This window comes from Polypterus senegalus, chromosome 8 (assembly GCF_016835505.1).
Source record: "Polypterus senegalus isolate Bchr_013 chromosome 8, ASM1683550v1, whole genome shotgun sequence".
NCBI classification, from domain to species: Eukaryota; Metazoa; Chordata; class Cladistia; order Polypteriformes; family Polypteridae; genus Polypterus; species Polypterus senegalus.
Window position 1 is genome coordinate 69,456,592 of NC_053161.1, and position 23,532 is coordinate 69,480,123.

The window sequence follows — 23,532 nt, forward strand, 5'->3', positions numbered from 1 at the left end:
CGTTTATACATGAGCAGTCACGTGGCGCAACTTATATTTATTAACATATGTTTGTGAGTGTATATATTTTTTTCCTTGAAGGAGAGAAGAATTGTTGTTGAGTTCTGCTCAGTGTGTTCATTTTAGATCCGTCCCCCTTTATCGCTTGCTTTCTCCCTCTATGACACACAGCCCAATTTTCCTCTATAAAAGAAACAGCATAAATTGAATGTACACAAGAAATAAAAGTGAACTCCAACAAGTAATCGTGCGTCTGCCTTTACAAGCTGTTATGCATATGCACCCCAGTGCCCATAATAATTTACTACAACATTCAGTTTTCAAAAAAGCCATGATCGTGCATGCGATTTTACGAAAGAAAAGGTACAGAATATTGATGTCATTTTATTAATTCACCGTGTAAAAAACAAAATTATCTGACCGTTGCCGTACGCTCTTATTGCCCAATCCACTTGAATAAAATATAATCATCTGCGTCCTGCCTCTGCTCTAAACTTTGGTATGGTGCCTCAAAAGCTGGAGTCGGTCACCGCAGCTACTATGGGAATTCAGACTGCTAACTTTAAGTGAATAAAGTGTCTTGATGTCGGGTTTTGAGGTATAAAAACACAAGAGTTGTTATAGTGGAAAAAAGGAAAGAGGGAACTATTGCAATGGCATGGCTTTTGTTAAAAACTTAAAAGCCACCACAGTAAGCGCAACTGAGCTTTCATTTTATAACTAGCCATGTACGCCCAACTACGTTGCGCGTGTTAAAGTTGTCTGTGAAGGGCTCCCTGTTTAAACGCGGCTGCCAGTCGTGAACTGGGCCCTTCGTCGCACAGCATTATGATTTTTTATAAGGGAAACAAAATTAAAAAAAAAACCCTTGGATATTGATTCGATAGGAACGGCCCACTCGGAATCACTATCTGAATCGTAATTATGTGGTGGTGTAGGAGCATTTCTGTTTCTGTCCGTTCACAGTCCATCTCGTTTTCAGGACGCTGTCGTTTCCTCTCATGATGTCTTCTCAACCTTTCTCCAATCTCACAGGTTGATTTGTGGCAATCCAAAGAGTAAGGCAATATACACGGAGCAATGGTTATTAAAGGGGGACACATAGATATCCAGGCTCTTTAAAGCATAAATAGAGATCACTTCACTGACATGTGAGCATGTACAACTGTGAGACGCGCAGCACTCGCTGGATACAACGTAACAATAATAATTTCAGGAACATGCTGTTACGTTGTCATTCATTTTACCCACTGTCTTTCTTTCATTCATATGTTACGTAGGCACGTACCTTTTATCTTCGGCAATCTCATTCTCTAACCAGGCCTCAGGAGCTAATCAGCGTAACACTGTCCACCAGCCCTTTCGTTATTCCGACACATTGTTGACATCAGTGAGTAACAACAACGTACTAAACTGGAAGGTGATCTACGCATGCATGGAATTCGCGGACAAAGATCAAGATCTAAATGAAGATCTCTTTAGTTAATTTAAAGCACAACAATTTGTTTAGTTGGAATGTATGTGTTTTGAGGTGTGAATGGAGTACTACAGTCTTCAGTAGTATAAGCCTGGAGGAGATTCTTAATGCAATGCCTATGTTTTAGCTGTCTCTCTACTGCCATCTAGTGCTTCTTCTAGTTCATTCACGGACAAACAAAGATCAAGACCCAAATGAAGATTATATATAGAGATTATTCATTTTCAGATTCTGTTATAGTCACTAAAATCTTCCGTAATTAACAGACCCGCCGTCATTACACGCTGCAAATAACACAAGCTAACATTAAACACGTAAAAACGTATTTACGTTCGGCAGTAGGTTATCATCGATGGTCGTCAAAGTTAGTAAGGTTACTCGTGTGGCACCTGTTAATAAATCGTACCCCGATTTTTTATGGTTTTCAACAAAAGAAAATCCTACTCTTGTAAGTGCATGTACTTACCTTACGTCGGGGCTATCAAACTTTAGTAATTACAGATTGTGGAGTTGTGGAGTCATGCACGTGTCCAAATCTCATAAATTGAGAATATTCTCACAGAACATGTGCATTGTGTAAAAGAAAAACTCGCACAAACAACAGATTATTAATTCTCACAATGCTGATTCTTACATTTGAACCCAAAAGAAAAATAGATCTCACATCTGCTCCACACAATGAAGAAACGATTGTCAAGCTAAACATTTAACACAGAAATGCTGGAAAACCAAACATTTTTACACTGGCTCAACTATTACTTAGTTACATTTTTCACAGTGTAGACATGGAACACATATGAAATGTACTGTATGTATTCCAAATGACGATGCATTATTTACCCTATACAGCTCCAGGTACTTCACTCCAAGATAAACACTGAGCACTGAGAATCTTCTTTGCGAATTGAACTGTGGTGGTGGGTGGGGGGATGGGATACCAGGCTGCTTGCTGTTTGTGCAGATCAACACATTTACAACACAAAAGACGCTGACGGAGAGGTGTGAATGGATTTAAGGTGGGCCAGGATTACAAGATTTTTTTGTAGGCTTTGGCAATTCTAGTGTTAAAGGAAGAAAAGTTTTATTTTACAACAAACATCTAGATTGACATAGTGGCACATTGTTTAGCATTGTTGCCCCATTTCTTCACAGACTTGAGTCTGAATTCTTTGAGGCTTGCATGTTCTTCCAGTGTCTAACACCCCTAAACTGGCTCAGAATGAGGGAATTTGGGTGCATTTGTTAGTGAGTCCTGCAATGGACTGGTTTCTGACCCAAGGATGGTACTCGTTTTGTATTCACTCCTTTGGGATAGACACAGTGGCCCTCAGATAAACAGACTAATATAAGGGTAGATGAACGCCTCTATCTTAGTACAGTCACGGTTTATGGGAACCAGACTATGTCGAGGCATCACCATCACCAATAGGCAGGGACTCACCTATGTGTATCACTGAAACAAAGTGAAGCAAAAGAGAAGTGATGTCCTTATGTGATAAAATACAGTGTTTATACTTAAAACATAAACCATATATCAAATTATGTAATTGCTTTTCTTCATAAAAGTATTAACAAATAGACTTATTTTATTTGGAGCAAAGTGGATTGCATTCTATGGAATAACATAAGATGCACATATTTAAATTTTTATTTATGAAGCGAACTTTGAACATCTACATTAAACATATCAACTATGTTGATTCAATAATAAGTTTGATAAGTTAATACGCATTTAATAAGCAACTACACAAAATATAGACACTAATCCTTTCCATCCACAACAAATCCAACACATACCATATTTATAGAATCATTTCTTCATAAATTAACCCTGATAAATTAAGAAAGTTTAATTTCTTAAATTTAAGAAACACATTTCAAGAATATATTGTGATGTGTAGGGGGTGCCGCTAAGCCCCCAAAACCCCCAACATGGATGAGGTCGAATGGCTTCCCTGCAGGCATTGTAGCCCAGGAAGACTGCCACTTATTGTATCAGGGGAGTCAATAGTCCATGTGATTGGTCTCCTTCAGTCCTTCCATTAAACTGTCCTCCTGGCCAGTTAAGGGACCTTGAACCATCCTGGCCAGAACGCCAGTCCATGCCTGGTGTCCATAATAATAGATATAAATACCTTTGTGATAAGATATCTTTCTGTTTTCACTGGTTGTAAACACAATCTTAATATATCTCTCTTTATTTCTAAGGATCTTAAGTTGTTTTTATCTGCAACTTACCCTCAGTCCTTTGCTGCTAAATGCTGGATGATACTTAACAATAATTATAGATTTGTAAAGCTTTCCACTATGCTCAAGCCACATCTAAGGAAGTGCGTATATCTTTTATAACTCAATTTTCTGAAGAAATCTGAGGTTAGACAAGATTTTAATTTAAAGAGTCTGAGCATACGTTACTTAAAAATGAAGCCGCATGTCAGCAGTTCTTAACCTGGATAGATTGTAAGCCACATCTGATGACCTCCCGTGCTTAAAAAAAAATGAGTAAAAACTGTTTAAATGCTCCACTCAGCAAAAATGACAGTATATTTCCTTTTTAAAACTGCAGGCATTTAGCTGTTTTACTTTTATAAGATGGGAATATGTAATTTAGAGAATTTTTCAGTGCATTACCCAAGATTTAAATTGGTCTTTGATGCAATCAGAGCAACTGACTTTTCAGCTTCAAAGAAAAAGGCATCAGTGATAATATCACATGTTCTCTTTTTTTTCCCGGACAATTTCTGCAGTGATTTTGGAGATGAGTGAAATGAGTGTACCTTCCTGGGCTGGTTTTAGCCTTATGTCTGATACTGCTGGGAAAAGCTCTGAACCACCATGATTCTATAATTGGAATAAGAAATCAAAATTCATTAGATATGTATGTTTATTATAAAAAGATATCTATAAAGTTGGATACATAAAACAAAGAACTACAAATAAACAAAGATACAACAACATCTGCCTTTCTGGTCTCAAATAACAAGTCACTTTCTCTCAAGTTTATGACTCACCACTTGAACATCACAGTACCATACCAGACCACTTTTTTCTGACCAGCCAATTCTTTTTTTACCTGTTTTTCTCTCTAGACTTTAATGTCTCTTTCTCCCACTACTTTAAAGTTATGTTTTTCTCCTGTCTCTGTACTTTATTGATCTGTTCTATGAAGTAGGTTTTAAATCCCACTCGATGTTCATTTCCATGTTGAGAAGTTCCTGTAGCAGCCTCTTGTGTTTGTTTGGCATTATGCACCATCTAGTGTCCGTAAGGTGTTGTCTGGCTTTCTCACAAGATGTAGTCAGGCACCCTTGATCTGTGCTGGACTTGCAAACTTTCACTCAGATTACAGCCCTCTGTTTATCGATTATGCTGTTGACCCTGGAACACTGCACACATATAGACAATACCACCTAGTAGTGCCCCAGGTATTGTGTATGGGTGCATTGATCTTGTGACCAGTCCCTCTCTCTCTGTCTCAATCTCTCCCCTGGAGGCCTTATGCAGGACTTATTCCTTATATCTGTCCTGTGCCAGCTGGCCACTCCTGACAATTGGCTTCCAGTCAAAATGCCAGAAATTTGAAGAGACCTGTACAATTTGGTGAAAATGTACATTAAATAAGTTTTACTTTTTCTGTTGTAGTTTGGACATGGTGATAGAGTATTTTCAAACAAATAACCCAAACACCTTTGCAACAATAAACCAAATAATACATATGGATAATAGAAGATAGAAATAAGCAAGTATATATAGAGATATATGGGGAGGACCCAAAGATTCCCATTATTGGTCAATAGAACAGGAGTTCATGCCACAAGTTATCACATGCATACAGTCTTATTGATCAGTTTGCCAAGTGGCACTGTGTTGATTTGATTGAGATGCACATTTCTGACATTTATTCTACAATTACGCGGCCAATTTTTTTTTCAACAAGCTGAAAAAAGCATGTCAGGTCATTGAACCATTGAAACAAATGATCTTATTTTTCATCATTAACAGATTTGTTAATAAAGGGGTTCTCCCAGGAACACACTGTTGATCAGAAACATTACACTAAACTGCTGAGATGTCAGCGAGTAAGCATCAGGAAAATTATGCTTGGAGAAGGGGTGCATGCAAAACTACATTTTGCACCATGACAATGCACCTGCACTCAGCACTTTTTGACAATGAGGTGTTGCTTCACATGTTCCATATTTACCGGATCTTGCTCCATGTGACTTGTTTTTATTTCGGAAATGGAAATTAAGACTGAAGGGAAGATGATTTTCTAAGTGTTAGAAATCCAGAAAAAATTGCGGCTCAGTAACCAAATTTGAGTATAGGAAATGTTTCCAGGAATGGAAGAAGTGTTGGAATGAGTCTATTGCATCTCAATGGGAGTATTTTGATGGTGACTAAAATGAAAGTTGTAAAATTAAGTTTTTTAAATAATTCTAGGAATTTTTGAGCCCCCTCCTCAGATATGTACATAGGTATATAGATGACATATATAGAGAAAAACACACATAACTTATGAATTCCATCTCTTAACTTATGTGCCTTTTTCCACAGGAGATAAAAAAATGAATCTAACTTATGAATTCTGATCTTTTAATTCATATGGTCAATATGGATAAGTTGTTTAGCCAGTGTGGCAGACGGCCGGGGCCCATGCCTGGTCGGAGCGCCTCTTCTGCATATGGTCCGGGGGAACAAGCATGGGCTGTACAATACCTCCCCCAGGACGCTAGATGGCAGCCTCCCTGGATAGCAGTGGTGCTTTGGATACCCGCAGGGCCCCATGGGAGATGGATTTCTCTTCAGCCCTGTTGGGGTCCGGGGGTGCCACAGGAGGCTCTGCAGTGGCTCCTGAGCCTGTGTGGACAGTTCTTCTGCCACACCCAGAAGTGCAGCCGGAAATGAGCAATCGAGCACCTGAAGCACTTCCAGGTGGCTTATAAAGGGAGCCAGCAGCCACTAATCCGGGAGCCAGAGTCAGGAGGAGGGAAACAAAGCTTGCCAGGAGGACTGCTGGAGGAGAAAGAAAGAGAAGAGAATTGTATTTTGGTGTTGGGACTGTGTTATTGTGCTTGTGGAGGGGATGGGGAAGACGTTTCCACAGAGGGAAAAAAAGAAAATAAAAGCCCTGTGTGCTTTGAACCTGTGACCTACATCTGTCTGTGTCAGGGACAGCCTTTACACTAGTTATAAAGTTTCTAGTGTCTGCAATGTGAAGGTGGCATTGAATTGCTTACAGTTAGTCTGCTCTGGTTTATCTCCACATCCAGTTCGAGTGTGTGTGAGGTGCTGTTCTGATCTCCCTATCAGATTTAGGAAGAGAAACCTATAAGAGATAAAAACTTATCCCTCACAAAGGTTATTACTTTTCAGTTACAGTGATACAAACACCATTTAATACATTAGCTGGCTATGTCCCAACTACTAAGTTACAATTAATTATTCTCAGAATCAAAGTAGGTGTACTAATGGTTTGGTGTAGGTGATGCTTTGTTCAGCAATTCCATTTGTGAATTTTAAAAAAGGACATTAACTTCATACTTTTAATAAAGAGATGTGGAGATATTCAGCAAAGGTTCTGGCCATACATCCACTAATTTGTAGAACAGAAAAAATGCTAACTGCTAACCTGAAATGTTTATAAATGACATTGGAGCATTCAAAGAAGGAATGTCCCCCTTTTAACAAGACATTTGTGGATGATTGTCATAGAAATGGCTTAGCAAGATGCCCCAAGAATTTCTTTTGTTTGCATGTGGGCAACATAAACAATATAATAACAAATCTTTGACTGAACTAGTATAGCAAGCCAACAATTTTTTTTCCATGTAGTTTGAGTCTCTTTATAGAGACGATGTTGAAGTCTACCTATTCATAAATATTCCGAACCTAAGTTTCTCATTTTTGGGACACACAGAGCTACAAAGCAACTTTTAACACCGGCTGAAACACAAAAACCCCACCCTGGTTGGAACATTAGGCAAGAGCAGGAAACAGACATGCACATACTTATACAGTGCCACTTTATAGATGTCAATCAACCATAAGAAGCACATCTTTGGGTTGTGGAAGGAAAATGGAAAAGCCATGTAAATGTGAGAGAATGTACAAACACCATACAGGCATTCAGAAATTAGTCCAAAATATACGTTTTTAGAGTCATGTGGCTTTTAAAGCTTTAACTGATCTTGACATTCTTATTTTTTGCAATGTATGTGATCACTCGTAAAGACTGATTTAGGAATAAAGCCCCTAATACACAAGTCCATGTCTTTGAGTACTTTAGAAAAGCAGATAAAGGAGACAGTGTTCACTGAGGAAGAGTTCTCCCTTGAATTAACCCGGGATTGAGAGCTTTAGATTGTGAAGATAGACTTAAAAACAGCCTAGTGTCTTGAGGAGAGGATAAGGAGATGTTAAATAGACGCTTTCTGATTCTTCAAGGGTGTTAGCAAGGTTAACTGTGCCCATTATTTTTCCCAGTAGATAGATAGTCCGGCACAGCATAATGGGTTTCAGCAGAGTGCAGCTGATTTCTGAACAATGGTGTGTTGTGTGTTTTTGTGCTTTATTTCAAAGGCTCAAGATCAAGACTATATTGTCAAGACATGCTATTCAGGCTGATCAACAGCACATATTTCAGAGACTCGGCTCATTTATTTGGACTGCATCCTTAATGCAGGGATATAAATAAAGCATGAGTCTCATTTTTCAAACTAGAGAGGGAAGAAACCCTTCATCACTGTCAATTAACAAATTTATATGATTTTTTTTCCACACTACAGAATTTTTGCATATTCATTTTCATAATGGTTGTGGCAATTCTTTCAAGAAGTTAAACATTTTAAATGACATCTACAAAATTTATATATGTACACTTTACACTTTGGTCTGATACAAAGCATGTAGATGACTTCTAAAAGCAATTTTCTTTCCTTGTTATAGAAAATGTGCAGTGTGCCTTCAGTTTTAAATACAATCATAAAGTATCCATTAAGGATAATCTTATGTCTGAAGATGAAGTACCAATTCGTAAATATAAAAAAAAATATTTGATAGAACACAACCATAAATTACCTTCTTCATTACAACCACCTATAGAAGGAAACTCTTTCCAATCAGTTGAACACAAGTAATATGTTAGATGGTTTGCTTTTGGTGACACTGTGATTAATTTGTAGAGTACACAGAGTCCTGCCACCTTAGCAGTCTTTAGACCTCAGGTTTGATTCTTGCTGGGTGGACATTCAGTGTTAGGTCTGCATGTTGTTCCTTTATTTTTGTGTTTTTCTGGGCCAACCTGTTACACATCAGAAGGATATAGCCAGGTCCATTAGCTACTTTAGATATCCCTAATTTGCTACTATCAGACCACTGCCAACAGCTTCATTCCTCCTCTTCATTTTCTGCTCACAAACCCGAATTCTCTTTGTAAACAAAGCTTACTAAAAGGGTGAAGTGCTTGAAGGAATGAAAGTAAAAGACTAAATGATAGATCTGAGTAGTGATTCCCTGGCAAGATTCTCGGCAAGTCATAAACTACCTGGAGTACCTCTTCCCCCTACACATTGCAAGGAACAATCAGCTCGATGACAACCTGAATGTGTTTTACTGCAGGTTTGATAAGCCTAAGGTCACAACCCTCATTAGCTCCAATGCTCCCAGTATACAAAAAATTAAGACCTTCTCTCCCACACATTCTGCAATTTAACCTGCACATCCTGCACTAAATTTCTGTGAAGAGGTTGTGTTATAACAGCTGGAAGCACTGCGCCTCTAAAGACACAATTCACATGCAATGAAGTGTGGGAGGAGGCAAGGTGATGTGGGAATAGGCAACAATTGTATATAGGTAAGTTATGTTCAATAAGCAGTCAGTAGTTTTTGCCTGCATTAAACAAATGTTCTCTGGCGCGTTTTCTTTCCTCGCTGGGCACTACAGTGGAGACCACAATGCTCTGGGGCGATTCCAGAGTTACATTAATCATGTCTGCCATCACAGTGGTGTTAAAGTTACTGGAGTTTTGGGAACAGCAAGCCACAGCATGGTTTGCCCAAGCAGAGGCACAGTTTGCTTTGTGGGACATTACAGCAGATGACATGATGAAATACTACATCATTGCAGCTCTCTACGGCTCTACAGCATCCAGGGTGGTGAGCCTGCTTGAAAATCCCCCAGACACAGACAAGTATGTAACCTTAAACGCATACCTTTTAGAGACATACAGCCTCACGGAGTTGGAGCGGGCTTCAGACACGAAACCCTCTGCATTGATGGACCACATGTTAGCTTTGTTATGTAGCCATAAGCCCTGTTTTATATTTAGAGAGCTCTTTCTCCAACAGATGCTGGAACAAGTACGCACTGCCCTGGTTAACGTGACCATCGTCACAACTTATAAAAACTTCTACTTCCAAGTATAATAATCACCTGTAGGAAGCTATTAGCATACAGTAGAAATTTTGGCTATGTGTCTTTTTCAGTTGACATGCACTTGCTCAGAGTCGTGGAGGGTATTGTCCCAGGAAAATATAACATACAGCAGATTGTCCATGTGTAAGCACCAGGATGGACACCAAATATTCCTCTCTTTAGTCAGGTATAGCCTTGATTAACTAATATCGGAGAGTTGGCCTCAAAACATCTGATTGGGGATAGGGCTGTTTTGATGATTTTTGGCGGATAAACAGTTATTTTCCTAGCTACCTATCAGTCCATTGGCACTTACAGGCAAGTACAGACACACCCTGGTGTAAGTCTGTCCAGCCCAAGATGCAGATTGTCCTGCCAGGTTAGTATACTTTTGCAGAAGTGGCTTTCAACAAGGAAATGTATCTAAATGTGCTCTAAAGGAAAATGTCAGAATATCCCTCCTTTCTAATGCATACAGTACCTATAAAAAATATTTACCCCCCTTTTATTGCATTTTATTGCTGCACAACATTGAATCACAATAGATTTACACTAATAGACATAAACACTCTTTAATCTCAAAGTGAAAACACATCTCTGCAAAGTGATCTACATTAATTACAAATATAAAACACAAAATAACTGAAACAGACCTGGAAATTGCATGTTTTCTTTACATCTGGGTTGGTCTTCTTCTAAGTATTCCACTTTTCCTCTCATATTACCATAATGTATGTGTTAAGGCTGTATGGCCTAGTAGACTTTCAGTGTCTTGTATAGCACTTAAGACTTTAAACTTTCAGACCTGAGGTTGTATGTTGAAATCCCACTACTGACACTATGTAAGAATGAGTAAGTCACTTCTCCTGTCTGTGCTTCAGTTGGGAAAAAAAACCATAAAAGAATGTAACAAGTCAGATCTCAAAAGTCATAAGTCACCAAGGTGTGAGGTAAATACAGTAACAAATTAAAATATTTAAATGGCCTGAGGGTATGAGTGAGAGTGGGTGTGCATGTCACTGTGTTCTCTCATGGAATGGCAGCTCAAAATTGGTTCCTGCGAGTTCTGCCATGATAGGCTATGATCCTCATGACCCTGTCGTAGATATAATTATTAAAAATAGATAAATGGATATTTAAATAATATAAGCTACTTTCACGTGACAATATCAGCAAATACTAGAATACAATACTAAATACTCATGCTAGCAGTAACCTTAAATATATTTTTATTTGATTTTAAAGAATTACAATAAATTGATGAAAAATATAGCATTTTGCTCCGAAATACATTCAAAGATATATTTAAAAGTTATTTAACTTTCCTGCTTAAATAATTTTTAAATTACTTTTCTTCAGCAGGCATTATGACCTCCCAGAGAAGTATAAATGGTTTTGGATCAACAATAAATTAGCTTGTACATGTTTTGCAGAAATGATTTTAACACAGAATGTTTTAAAAGGTACCGTAAATTCTATTTTCAAATTTTGTAGTCCCTCATAAGCCCCCAGTAGTCATTCTGTGCTCCATTCAGAAGGCAATTAAGATGTCCTTGGCAGACCTTGACTCATTCATCCAATGAACAATAAACTGCAGTTGTATTGAAAGTTAGTAAAATGCTGCAAATTCATGGAGTTCCAGACGGGATTTTTATTTTTAATGAGATACTTGAATGGTAAGGATGATATCTGCACTTCTGGCATTCTTCATGTCATAATTCTTATTTTGTTCACCAATAAAGTTGAGGTAGCTCTAGCCGTAATTGGAAATGTAATAGCAATACTGGAACATTTACTAATTAGCTTGAAGGGAGAGAAAAATGTAACTTTGTCCTTTACAGACAGGATATAAACACGCCAGAGGATATGATGGCAGAGCATTCTGGCATGTAATAATAGATACTCCACTGTCAATTTTAGCAGACAGCCAGGGATGTCTGAGACTCTTCTGGAAGGAGTGACCTTATTAATAGCATCCCAGACACAGTGTGTGTGTATATACTGTATATATATATATATATAAATACCCCACATGGCTTTTTAACAACTGTCCATGAAAAGTCATAATAGATGCAAATTTCGATTTGGGTAAATGAACTCTGTATTTAGCTCAGGTAAATTATGGCTCTTTTAATAGCTTTCACTCATAAAAATTCTACAGTGATACTGTGTTCCTCTTTGGTGCATATTGATATATGAGCTGCCATGATCACAACTCAATAGTATCTTGCACCCTGGTGACAAGTTACTTTAGATGATATATTATTAGTGTATGCATTGACTACCATGGAGGAGAGATCATTTTTAGGTAACTTCAGGTTGTTGTGAATCACATTATAAAAAGAACAATTTTACCACCAAGGTCTACAGAGAGTTCCTTGGATATCATGGATTGTTTTTTGTACTGTTATGCAGTGTGAATAATGGGGCCTGCTCTACCCAGATGTATGCCATTCTAAACAATACCTAGTCAGTTCAATTTGCCACATATGGACTCCAGTCAATTTCTAGACCCATTTCAAGGACAAATAAAGGAAGCAGGATGTACCTGAAATGAACTTGGAGAGCCGCAGCAAAATGTCTGAATACTAATATGAATGAGGGATTTCAGTCTTTCATTTTTAGCAAATTTGCAAACCTTTCTGAAGACCTGTTTTAACTTTGTCATTGTATGGTTATTTAGGTGCAGACTGATGGGTAGAAATGTCAAATTTTTTCATATAAAATTAAATCTACAATACAATAAAGAGTGTAAAAAGTGAAGTGAGTCAGAATACTTTCTGAATCAACTGTGTATCGCTGTTTTTGTCTTAAAATATTTTGGAAACAAAACTACTCAGTTAAAATGCTAAGTCACATTATATTCACTTACTGTATCTTATATCTGCCATGAGCTGCTAGTTTTCCTTGGCTTCATTTACCAGAAATTCTGAAATCCAATAAAATAAGAATAAAGTATATGCATTCATGAATGTGAATATAGAAATAAGTTCATAATCCATTTAAACTCACAAACAAAATGTTATACAGGTAATACTAAATCAATGGGTAAAACAGCTATACTCCTACATTTATGAAACCCTATAGAAAGTTTCATACAGTCATCCTTAGCAGGTACATTTATAGCTTTTCCAGGGGCAGCAAAAATACTATCTTGCTCAGGCCCTCGACGTTAAACTACGAGACTGTCAGTTCAAACCCTCTTGCTGTTACACTGTGTCACCTTCAGCAGGTCTCTTAACCTACCAGAGCTCCAATTGTAGACATATATACCTGGTGGTTCACATGAACAACAAAATGGACTGATCTGACAACACAGTGGAGCTGTTCAAGAAGGGCCAGAGCAGACTGTACTTGCCAAGGAGAGTCAGGTCTTTTGATGTGTACAACAGTTACTGAAAATGTTCTACCAGTCCATAGTAGCCAGTGTGTTGTTTTATGCTGTCTAATGTCTAATGGGGAAGCAATTTGAGCTCCAAAGAAGCACAGTGACTGAATAAACTTGTCAGGAAAGCCTGCTCCTTCACAGCGAGATCCCTGGACACACAGGAAGCTGTTGTAGAAAAGAGGAAGGAGGAAAAATTGAATGACATCATGAAAATTCCCTTCCATCCCCTCTAGAAGGCGCCCCATTGGAGCACTTTCAGCCACAGGCTCATTCCACTAAAATATGCTAATAAGCACCTTTTGGTGGTCTTTTCTGTCCACTGCTATCAGGCAATTCAATGCTTCCACCTGATTTACTCATTAAGTTTATTTTTATTTATTTATTTATTTACTTTTACTTTACTCAATTGATTGATTGGCTGTATTTTTTGCCTTGTGAGTCTGTATCCTTGTTTTGCATGTTTCTGCTGCTCTATGATTCTGGATTTCACGCATGCAATTAATAAAGTTTATTTAATCTAATTTACTCTAAATTTGAATTTAGCTAGTGAATGTGTCAGGTAAATAAATAATTACACCCACAAATTAATACTGCATATCAGGATAGGGAACATGTAGTACGTCAAGCAACTTACCTCATATAATATAATCGAGTATAAGTTGTGTATTGAAACCCAAAAAATTGATCACAAAATCAGACCCCGACTTATACGCCCATTCAAAAATGCAACACATTTTTTTTTCATCTTGCCTCCTCCAGTCTAGCATCAATTTCTCAGACAAATTGAATTTTGTTGCAGCAGCGCAGTTTCTAATTTCTTTCACCACTTCACTTCAACGACTTTTAACACTAGAATTACCAGAGCCTACGACAAAACTCATAGATCCGGCCCACCTTAAATCCGTTCGCACCTCTCCGTCAGCATCTTTTGTCCTGTAATTGTGCCGATAAAGACAAGCAGCAAGCATCTTACTATTCCATCCCCCCACAGCCACAGAACGTGCACAAAGTTATAGGAGGCAGTCAAGATCGAACCGGGGACTCTTGATCTCAAGTCAGCAAATCTTACTGCTACACCACGGAAGATGATGTCTTATCTTTGAACCTTTTGTGAAAGTGTTTATTTGATCTTTGGACTTCAGGCTTCATACATTATATAGTTCATGCCAACATTTTGTCATTTACTACTAAAATATGAAAAACGTTTCTGTTTTAACAATGTGTTTACATAGATTATTGTAGAAACGGAACACACATGAAATGCATGTGTTCCAAATAACAATCTATTATTTCCACTCTCGAACTCCAGCTATTCACTCCCAGATAATCAATCAAGGCATGAGCTGGGAGAACTTTGTGCACGTTCTGCGGCTGTGGGGGGATGGAATAGTAGGATGCTTGCTGCTTGTCTTTATCGGCACATTTACAGGACAAAAGACGCTGACGGAGAGGTGTGAACGAATTTAAGGTGGGCCGGATCTACGAGTTTTTTCGTAGGCTCTGGTAATTCTAGTGTTAATTTAAAACCAGCTTCATATTTTCTTCTGATCAAATGCTCCAACATAGATAAGGGATACTCTTACGATAACGGTATATGAGGGTGTGAGATACAATAAACACAAATTAGTGCAAATGTTGCTTTGGAATAGTTTGGGTACTACTGTGTGGTCACGTAGGCACAACGCATAGAAAAAAAGGCAGTGTGCTTCGTGGTTACTCTCTCAGGTGGGCGTTAGCATATAATAATCTCTTGGACCAATAGCATGAGTGTTCCGCATTTGACTTATACGACCGGCATTATAAAATGCTGGAAATTATATGGTAAAATCAAGCCCCGACTTATACGTAGGAGACCTTAAATGCAAGTATATTCTATACTTTTCTTTTCTGTTAGAAAAAAGCATGTCATATTACATCTTATTCAATAATACATCAGGAGTAAGAAGCAGTTCAATTAACAGTTGTTATGTATTGATTTTTTTTATCAAAAACAAAGGTAATTTGTCTACTATTCTTAAATATTAGACACATTTCAGTTTGAACAATGCAGGCTTCTCCATCATTGTTCAGGCTAATCCCTGATAATATTTCTTTAGTTAGTGGATATGATGCAGCTTTGGTACATCAAGAAAAAGGAAACCAAACAACCGGGAGTAATTATGACTTCTCTTAAAAAGCAGGTACTCTTAATCCACAGACCTTTCATGTTGCTGTCTAAGAGATAGTAGCCTTCATTATAGGTGTGCTAATACACTATATACTGCATCATTATCCAAGCTGGACGTTACCAGTGTGTTAATGGAACAGATGTTGCTTGTAATGAAATACAATTTGATCTTTCTGAATTTTTTTGCAAACTGAAAACTCTTTGTGTTTCACTGCATATCAGTTTCTCACAAGTCATTTCATTCATCAATAAAATGTGAGGGGAATTAGTAAAGTGGATCCCAGTTGTTTCTTGAAATGAATTCAAGAGCGCAGGGGCACAAATGGAAACTGGTTAAAGATAAATTTTACACAAACATCAAAACACAGAGAACCATAAATAATAACAAATTACCAAGTACTGTGGCAGATAGTAGTACTTTGGGAGCTTTTAAATGTGGAACTGATGGTTTTCAAAAAGAAAAGGTTAAATGATCTGCTCCTGACTTCTTCTTATGTCTTTGTTGCTTCTTTCTTGAGGCTCTGGTTTCGTCCTATCTACAAATCATCCATGTTAGGTTAATGGTAATTCTCAGTTGTCCCTGTATGATTAAATGCATAAGGGTCATGTCATTTTCTAACCTGTTTGATCCAGACCAGGGCTGTGGATAGACTTGGAGCCTAATCCAGCTAGCACAGGGTGCAAGGCAGGAACAAACCTTGGACAGTGTGCTTGACAATTGCAAGGCGGGCACACATAGAGCCAGGCCAATTTAACATCACCAACCCACCTAATCTGCATGTCTTTGGACAGTATGAGGAAATCGGAGCATTCGGTGGAAAGGGGAAGAATAAGAATGCAGGGAGGAATCCCCGGGATGTGAATGCTGGTCTCCTTATTGCGAGGCAACACCACTACCACAATGCCACCACTACTGTGCATGAGGTGAACTTATTTAATGACTGATGTTCCATCTTGAATTGGTTCCTATCTTGCACCTGTTGCTGCCAGAAATGGTTCCTGACACCCATTATTCTCAGAATTTTCACATATTTTTTATATTTTTGATGTTTTTACAGAGAAAAGTCAACCTTTCAGACTTTCACATCTGGTGTATTTAGGTACTTGCTTTAGGTACATGAAAATGTTATAATAAATTAATAATTTTGTTTTCATGTCAGGACACTTGATTATACATTATATCTTTAACAACATTCTTTGAAAAATGTTTTAACATTTTTATATTCTGTATTTGAAACTGAAACATTAAGGTAGGATGTTAGTGTCTCAAGTCACATAGCGGTGAGATCGAGGAGTTGGGAGGGTGCGCTGATTACAGAGCATTGCCACACCTGCCAGACGGTGAACCACCCGGATTGAGCAGCTGTAAAATGGGTGACACCTCAGCACCACACTGAACAGTGTGAGGTTTTTTACAGTGGCTGGAATGTACACTAAAATATCATTGTATTTCACCAAAAAATGAGCCACTTTATTATCAATAGTAATTACATTACTTGGCCACTAGATGGTAGCAGAGGACATCTCATTCTTCACATTAACATGCCAGCACTGATGTGCCAGAGCCAGAATGATTAGGCAAACAAAGCAGACCATCAGAGCAACACCTAATTCAGGGTCACACTGTTGGAAAAAAAATAAGACAAGGCAACTGTTGTTTTTCCCAATGGCAAGTTAGCAGTTAACTTTATTTATATCTGCAGAATCTTACCAAACAGTAGGTTAATACAGAATATCAAACAAGTAGTTTTCATTTTCTCTTAATACATACAAAACACTATAAAATGGCACACTGTAACACTGCTTTCAAAGCAAGCTTGTTTTTCTTCAACATTCAAAAATTTTAAAACATTTCTACATCTGGTTCACATGTTTAATTTTAGTCACTTTTTTAGAAGGGTCAAACGTCACTTTCAATGTTTTATTTTTTCAGACAGTACCTGAAAAAATATCTAAAGAATGGTGGCACAGCTGTTGAGGTTGTAACATTGCAACACTGAACATTTCTTTCTGCAAACTGAAGACACAATTAAATATACTTTTTCACAAAATAAATTAATCCTAGCAAACATTTAGTTTCCTTGGATAGTAACATCTGATTTTCTAGCTTATATTGGCCACCATCTAACACAAGCCAGGCCTGTATTTAGATTGCTAAGTTTTCATAGATAAATCTTGCTTTTTTTGTTCTTTAAAGCTGTGAAAACACACTGCAGTCAATACAATCTGGAACCAAAATATTTAAAAAAAAATTCACATAGCTATTCAACAAAAATATAAAAATATAACCAAAAAGCAACTTTTAACTCAGTATAAGGACTAACCTTATAAAAGAAACTAACAAAAGAAGGCAGAAAGTAAATCAAGGGGTGTTTCAGTTTTAGTGCGTACTTCCTTGGTTGTGATGTCAGTATTGTGTCAACATGCACAGCAAACACCTTAGTGCTTCTAAAAAAAGTCTGGATATAATATTTTGGCACATTGTTCAAAATAAAAAAAAAATCTCCATTTCTAGGCACTTTGCAGGTTAAGTCCATTGGGTAGCAAAGACAAGGATTTAAGAGCTTAACACAAGGGTGTGATTAAGGCACAGTGACATGGAAGGGGCTTCCTGGTACATTCTCATCCCCCCATTTCACAATAAGGATGTAGTCCCCTTTTTCTTTGACTGTGTATGTTACATTGTACATTCTGTTTCCTACATGTTTCACATAGACTTCTTCACACGGTGTCTTAGGACCATGAACTCCTACCATTAGCATATTAGTCCCTGAAAATACAAAGAGAGAAGAGTCCAGGATAACTATACAACTTTCACAAACTTTTGTAAAGTATACAGTACTTCACTTTACTTGACCTCCCAATAAAGCAAAATAAAATGAGTATGCTATATAATGACTTAAAGCAAATCATGGGTATTATTTAAAAACGTAAATAAAATGAAATCTACACAATGCACCAACAGTTTCTTACCTGCTTTACTGCAGTCTACTGTAAAAACATTTTTCTGTCCTACAAAGGCTTTGGAGAGACCAGCACCTCGAGATACAACTTTACTGGCATCAGAGGTAAATTTAGGCATGGCACCATAAGCACCCATGGTGGCTGACTTTGTTACGGTTTCCACCAGCACTGTTGATGTTTCATGTAAACTGTGACCACCGGACAAGCGAACACCTAAATGGAAAAAAGTTGAACATCTCAGATGTACCATATTAGAATATAATAGACATGGCCAACATTTTAGTGTGAAAAATATAGAACAGTATGCACTTGGTTAAAAGACACTGGTGTAAGCATATACAGTATAACAATATGAATTACTTTTGTGTTGTGCAGTTATCTTCAGAAATATCTGACAATTTCATGTTTTATTAATTTATTAATGACAGTCTTTACATAACTTTACTTACACTAAAGATTTGAGAGCAATGACTGGTCTAAAACACATTCATTGATTTATAAAATATGATGCTTTTATGTTTAAGATGCTAAGATTTGTATTGGGTGTGATGAGGATGGACAGGATTAGAAATGAGTACATTAGAGGGTCAGCTCATGTTGGACGATTGGGAGACAAAGTCAGAGAGGTGAGATTGCGATGGTTTGGACACGTGCAGAGGAGAGATGCTGAGTATATTGGGAGAAGGATGCTAAGGATAGAGCTGCCAGGGAAGAGGAAGGCCTAAGAGAAGGTTTATGGATGTGGTGAGAGAGGACATGCAGGTGATGGGTGTAATAGAACACGATGCAGAGGACAGAAAGATATGGAAGAAGATGATCCGCTGTGGGAACCCCTAATGGGAGCAGCTGAGAGAAGAAGAAGAAGATACTTCTATGTTTACACTATATTTCACTATTTACTTTTGTTATTATTATGTTATATGTGGTGTTGTGCATGTGCGCTGTGGGAGTGATTTGGGGCCCCAATCAGGAGAACAAAATGGGGATGCACGCACTAACTGTTCTTCCTTTTCCAGGATGAGAATGGAAAAGGAGCACTTGGAAGATTATCAACCTGACTCCTGGTGCCCCCTGGAAGTCCTGCCCCTTTCAGCACCATCACTATATTTTTTTGTATGAAAATGTGCTATATAAATAAATGTTGTTGTTATATAAACACCGGGATGGCCGCAAGTCAGTGTATTCTTGGACCTGTGAAGGGTGAAAGACAATGTATATTCTTGGACCCAAGTCTGGAGCCACCCTTGCCTGCAGAAATATTACTCAAAGAAAAGCTTGGAATGATGAAAAACATCCAAAACTCCTTGTTGCCTTTACAGAATCTCTGGAAGATCCCAACACTTCCATTTCTCCTCACAGTATTATATTTGGTTTCAGAATGTATAGTACCAGTGAGCACTGTATTTCAAAAAATACTCCACCCAAAAATGATTCATTTTTTAATTGTTACTCACCCTGTGTGGTTTGTAGTGATGGCAGAGAAAAATTTTTAATTTCATGTTTTCATACCGGTCAGAGCCAGAAAGTTTATGCTTTAATAATAGTATTGTAATAATGTAATATGTATTACATCTTGCCTGAAGAAGGGGCATATTGTAATATTTTTAGTTAGCTAATAAAAGGTGTCATTTTGAGTTCTCAATATAACCATAATGGCTAACATGGTACACCACCCTAGTGCTAAATCATAAAAAAACACTTTTTTGGATAAGGCAATAATTCTTAAAATAAGGAAAACTATATTTAATATCTTGATTTAAATACTTTTCACTTGGCTTAGATTAAATTTTTTTCAGTGAAAAACATGACATGATACACTGGCCAAGATTCCTATCTTCAATTCCAAAGCACAACCCTGTGTGAAATGGCTTATGGGTTGTGGGTTACTTTTTGTTTTTCTGGAGAAATTGATTTAACAACATTTTAGTAAAAATGCATACTTTTGGCATGTTTTGATGATTCAACTGGATGACCTGATGTGGGTTATGAAATATGAGTTTTGTGAACTTATTTTCGTGGATTCTTTGATATTGTTTGCTGTTGTCAAGCGTTGGTCACCACCCCAGTTGCATTAAAGCATAAACTTTTCTAGCTCTGTTCTGGATGAAAACATTTTTTTCAGCCATCACCACAAACCACATGGGGAAAGTGACATTTTAAAAAATCCAATCCCATAATTTCTGGGGCTATCTTTTACCATGGAAGTAATCTGTGCATTTGTCGGTAAGTGAACCCTGAGAATGATTTGGTTTAATGGTTATTTTTTGTCAGTTGGTAAATGAGTCTGTCTGGCTGGAGGTTTGTGGAGGAGAAATTGAATGACTAGAGATGCCTTGTGGTGTTTTTCATCTAGACAAGTGGGTGAGCAATTTTGATAAAATGATTATGTAGGCCTAACAGATGACCAGTTAAGCGGAAAGGCCTTTTACTTGTGCTTCAGTTATATAAAATTCTGTTGATTTAAAATGTAAAAAGAAAAAGATTCTTACCTGTCACCTTTGCTTTAAAAGGGCTTCCTACAATGTGTTGAGGGCCACCGTATTTGATAGATATAAGATAGTTGCCAGGAGCCATTGGTGTGTATGAGACTTTGTACCCCTCTGGACATTCATTACAGTCCATCTTAACTTTTGAGGGGCCATCGATAGTCACTGACAATGCTCCAGAGCCTGCATTGCACGTATTCACAATGAACTCTGAAGGCACACCTACATAAAATGAAAAAAGTACTAAATTAACAATAGAACTATGTTTTGATGTGATATATCCCACCTTAACACATACTTTTTCTTATTACTAATTGCATATGTCCTGGTAATACTAATTAAAAAAACTAATATTACTGTCTCTTAATTTTAAATCTATACATTCTGGTGTCCTATGTAAAGTTATCAAAGTGGTAAAGAGCATCATCATGTACCTGTAGCTCCGCCTTCAAGGCCTGGACCATATGCCGAGACAAGCCCAGGATCTCCCACTTGACCAGGTTCTCCCACTCGGATTCTAAAAGGACTCCCAGGGATGTGACTGCCATTGAACTTCACATCTATGGAGTGCACACCATTTTCATGTGGAATGAACCGGATTGCATACTTATCTAAATCAAAAGGGAAATTAAACAAAATTGTTACATTTGAAGTATTTTTGCCTTGAGATTTAAAATCTAAACCTAAATATACAAAGAGCCTTTTTAGAACAAGCTATATGTTTACTATATATAAAACATTTCAGAATGTATTATACTGTATTTTTATATGCTATATTTTCATATTCATCCCTTCTCCTATTATAGTTTAGTGCACAATTCATATAAATGCCCCAGTGACATATTATTGCAGCCTGGGATATTACACTCATAATTCCAAGGTATATCTAGTTGTGATCATTAAGACAATGACCAAGAACATTATGATAGCACTCCTCAAACAAAAGTAATCCCATTTAAATGACAAATTTACCATGAACTGCAGTGAAACAGACATCACAATAGCCAGCTAATGGCTAAAGAAACCTCACACACGGAATTGTACTCAATTACAAGCAATGTGTCATTCTGCTAGAAGTTCACTTGCATTAAAGTACTGTACTTTTCAAAAACATCTTCTCAAAGCTCCACTCTCATTGTTAAATGTATGATATCATATAAATTCTTGACTTGCATGGTAATGAAACAGTGGTATATTATTGTACTTTGAAATTAAACACTGAATGTGTCTGCAGACTTGAAACTTGGAATATTTGCTGCTCCCTTTCACAAAAAATGTATTTATCCTTACATATTTGTTTTACATTCACATCTAATATATCAAAAATACAGCAAACACAGACTTTTAAAGTTATAAAATAAGATGGAAAGAAATTAATTTTATATCCAGTATATCGGGGTGAGCAGTGTTGATCCTGGTAGGGCCACAGTGGCTGCAGGTTTATACTTCCAACCCAGTTGCTTAATTAGAAACCTTTCCTTGCCAATAACAGATTTTATTTAATTTCATAAGTTGCTAATGTTTTAACTTTTTTAATTTTGAAGTTTCTAAGGATATCATCCAAATGATTTGAAGCCTAAAATGGATGAGTAATTTTGAGACCTTCACTTTTTCTCGTCAGCTTCCTACTAATTATTTTATTAAACCAAATCGTGCACAATGACTACACACAGATGGAAAAGGTAGATGGAGAACTGCTGGTTCCTTTGTTATTTACATCTTATTGCTAAAAAGGAGAAATTAAAAACAGTGACTGCAGCTGTTTAAGACCAAAATAAAAAAGTAAGGTTTTGAAACCTTAACAACATTTAGCACAACTAAAATGAAGCAGAAAAAGGATACTTCAGCAATAAATGACTTCTCATGGGTTGGAACAAAAACCTGCAGCCACTGCAGCGGTCCTGGACCAATGTTGCCCACCACTGCTGTAGATCAAACACTTTACTATCTGTTTCTCTAATGTTATGAAATTCAGCATACACGATTGAAAGTATAAAACAACTCAACACCTTTCCATGGTTTATACATTTGTAGTTATGCATACATATTTACCACAGTTTATACTGTGTTTTTTTCCTCAGCTGAATTTAGAGACATATTACAATAAATAATTAAAAAAAAGTCATTAAACTTGAAATCCCATCATTTAATTTTATAAATTTCAAATTAAATTATACTATGAAAAATCAAAGCATATTTTGTTATCTTATTAATGATATAATGGTGCATATATTTAATGTGTTAATGCATGATGGTGCAGAGATGAACTCTTCTGCATTGCAGCTCCATTTGTTTGATTCCCAAGCAGGCTAACACAGCCATCCCATGCCTACTTATTTTTTTTCTCCTAGGCCCCTAGTTTACCAACACATCCCAAAAATAATGTATGTTAGGATAATTGCCAATTGTAAGCAAGTGTTGCTGTTTTGTTAGTGTGCTCCATGAAGGGTTGACACCTGCCTCATACCTCATTTTAAACGTATAGGTGCTCATTCTCTTCAGTCATCTAAAAGTATGTTACAGGTTTCAAAAATGAACAGCTCAGCTCAAGGGGCTTCTTATATTTTTAGTTAAAGAGGGAATTACATATCTGAAAACACCAGTGGAAATTTATGGGGAAGTGCATTCAATGAA

The 23,532-nt window shown here is 37.2% G+C and overlaps 1 protein-coding gene across 4 annotated transcripts in view; it reads right to left on the reverse strand.

Moving 5' to 3' along the window:
* Positions 1–17,102: 17,102 nt before the first annotated feature.
* flncb (filamin C, gamma b (actin binding protein 280)) overlaps positions 17,103–23,532 on the reverse strand; it is a 149,435-nt gene continuing 143,005 nt past the window's right edge. For all 4 annotated transcript variants that reach the window (XM_039761213.1, XM_039761215.1, XM_039761214.1 and 1 more), the window contains 4 exons: positions 21,333–21,509; positions 20,902–21,120; positions 18,422–18,625; positions 17,103–18,218 (listed from right to left, as the gene is read on the reverse strand). In XM_039761213.1, coding sequence (XP_039617147.1) covers positions 18,031–18,218; positions 18,422–18,625; positions 20,902–21,120; positions 21,333–21,509 — 788 coding nt within the window. In that variant the 3' untranslated portion in view covers positions 17,103–18,030. The remainder of the gene's footprint in view (positions 18,219–18,421; positions 18,626–20,901; positions 21,121–21,332; positions 21,510–23,532) is intronic.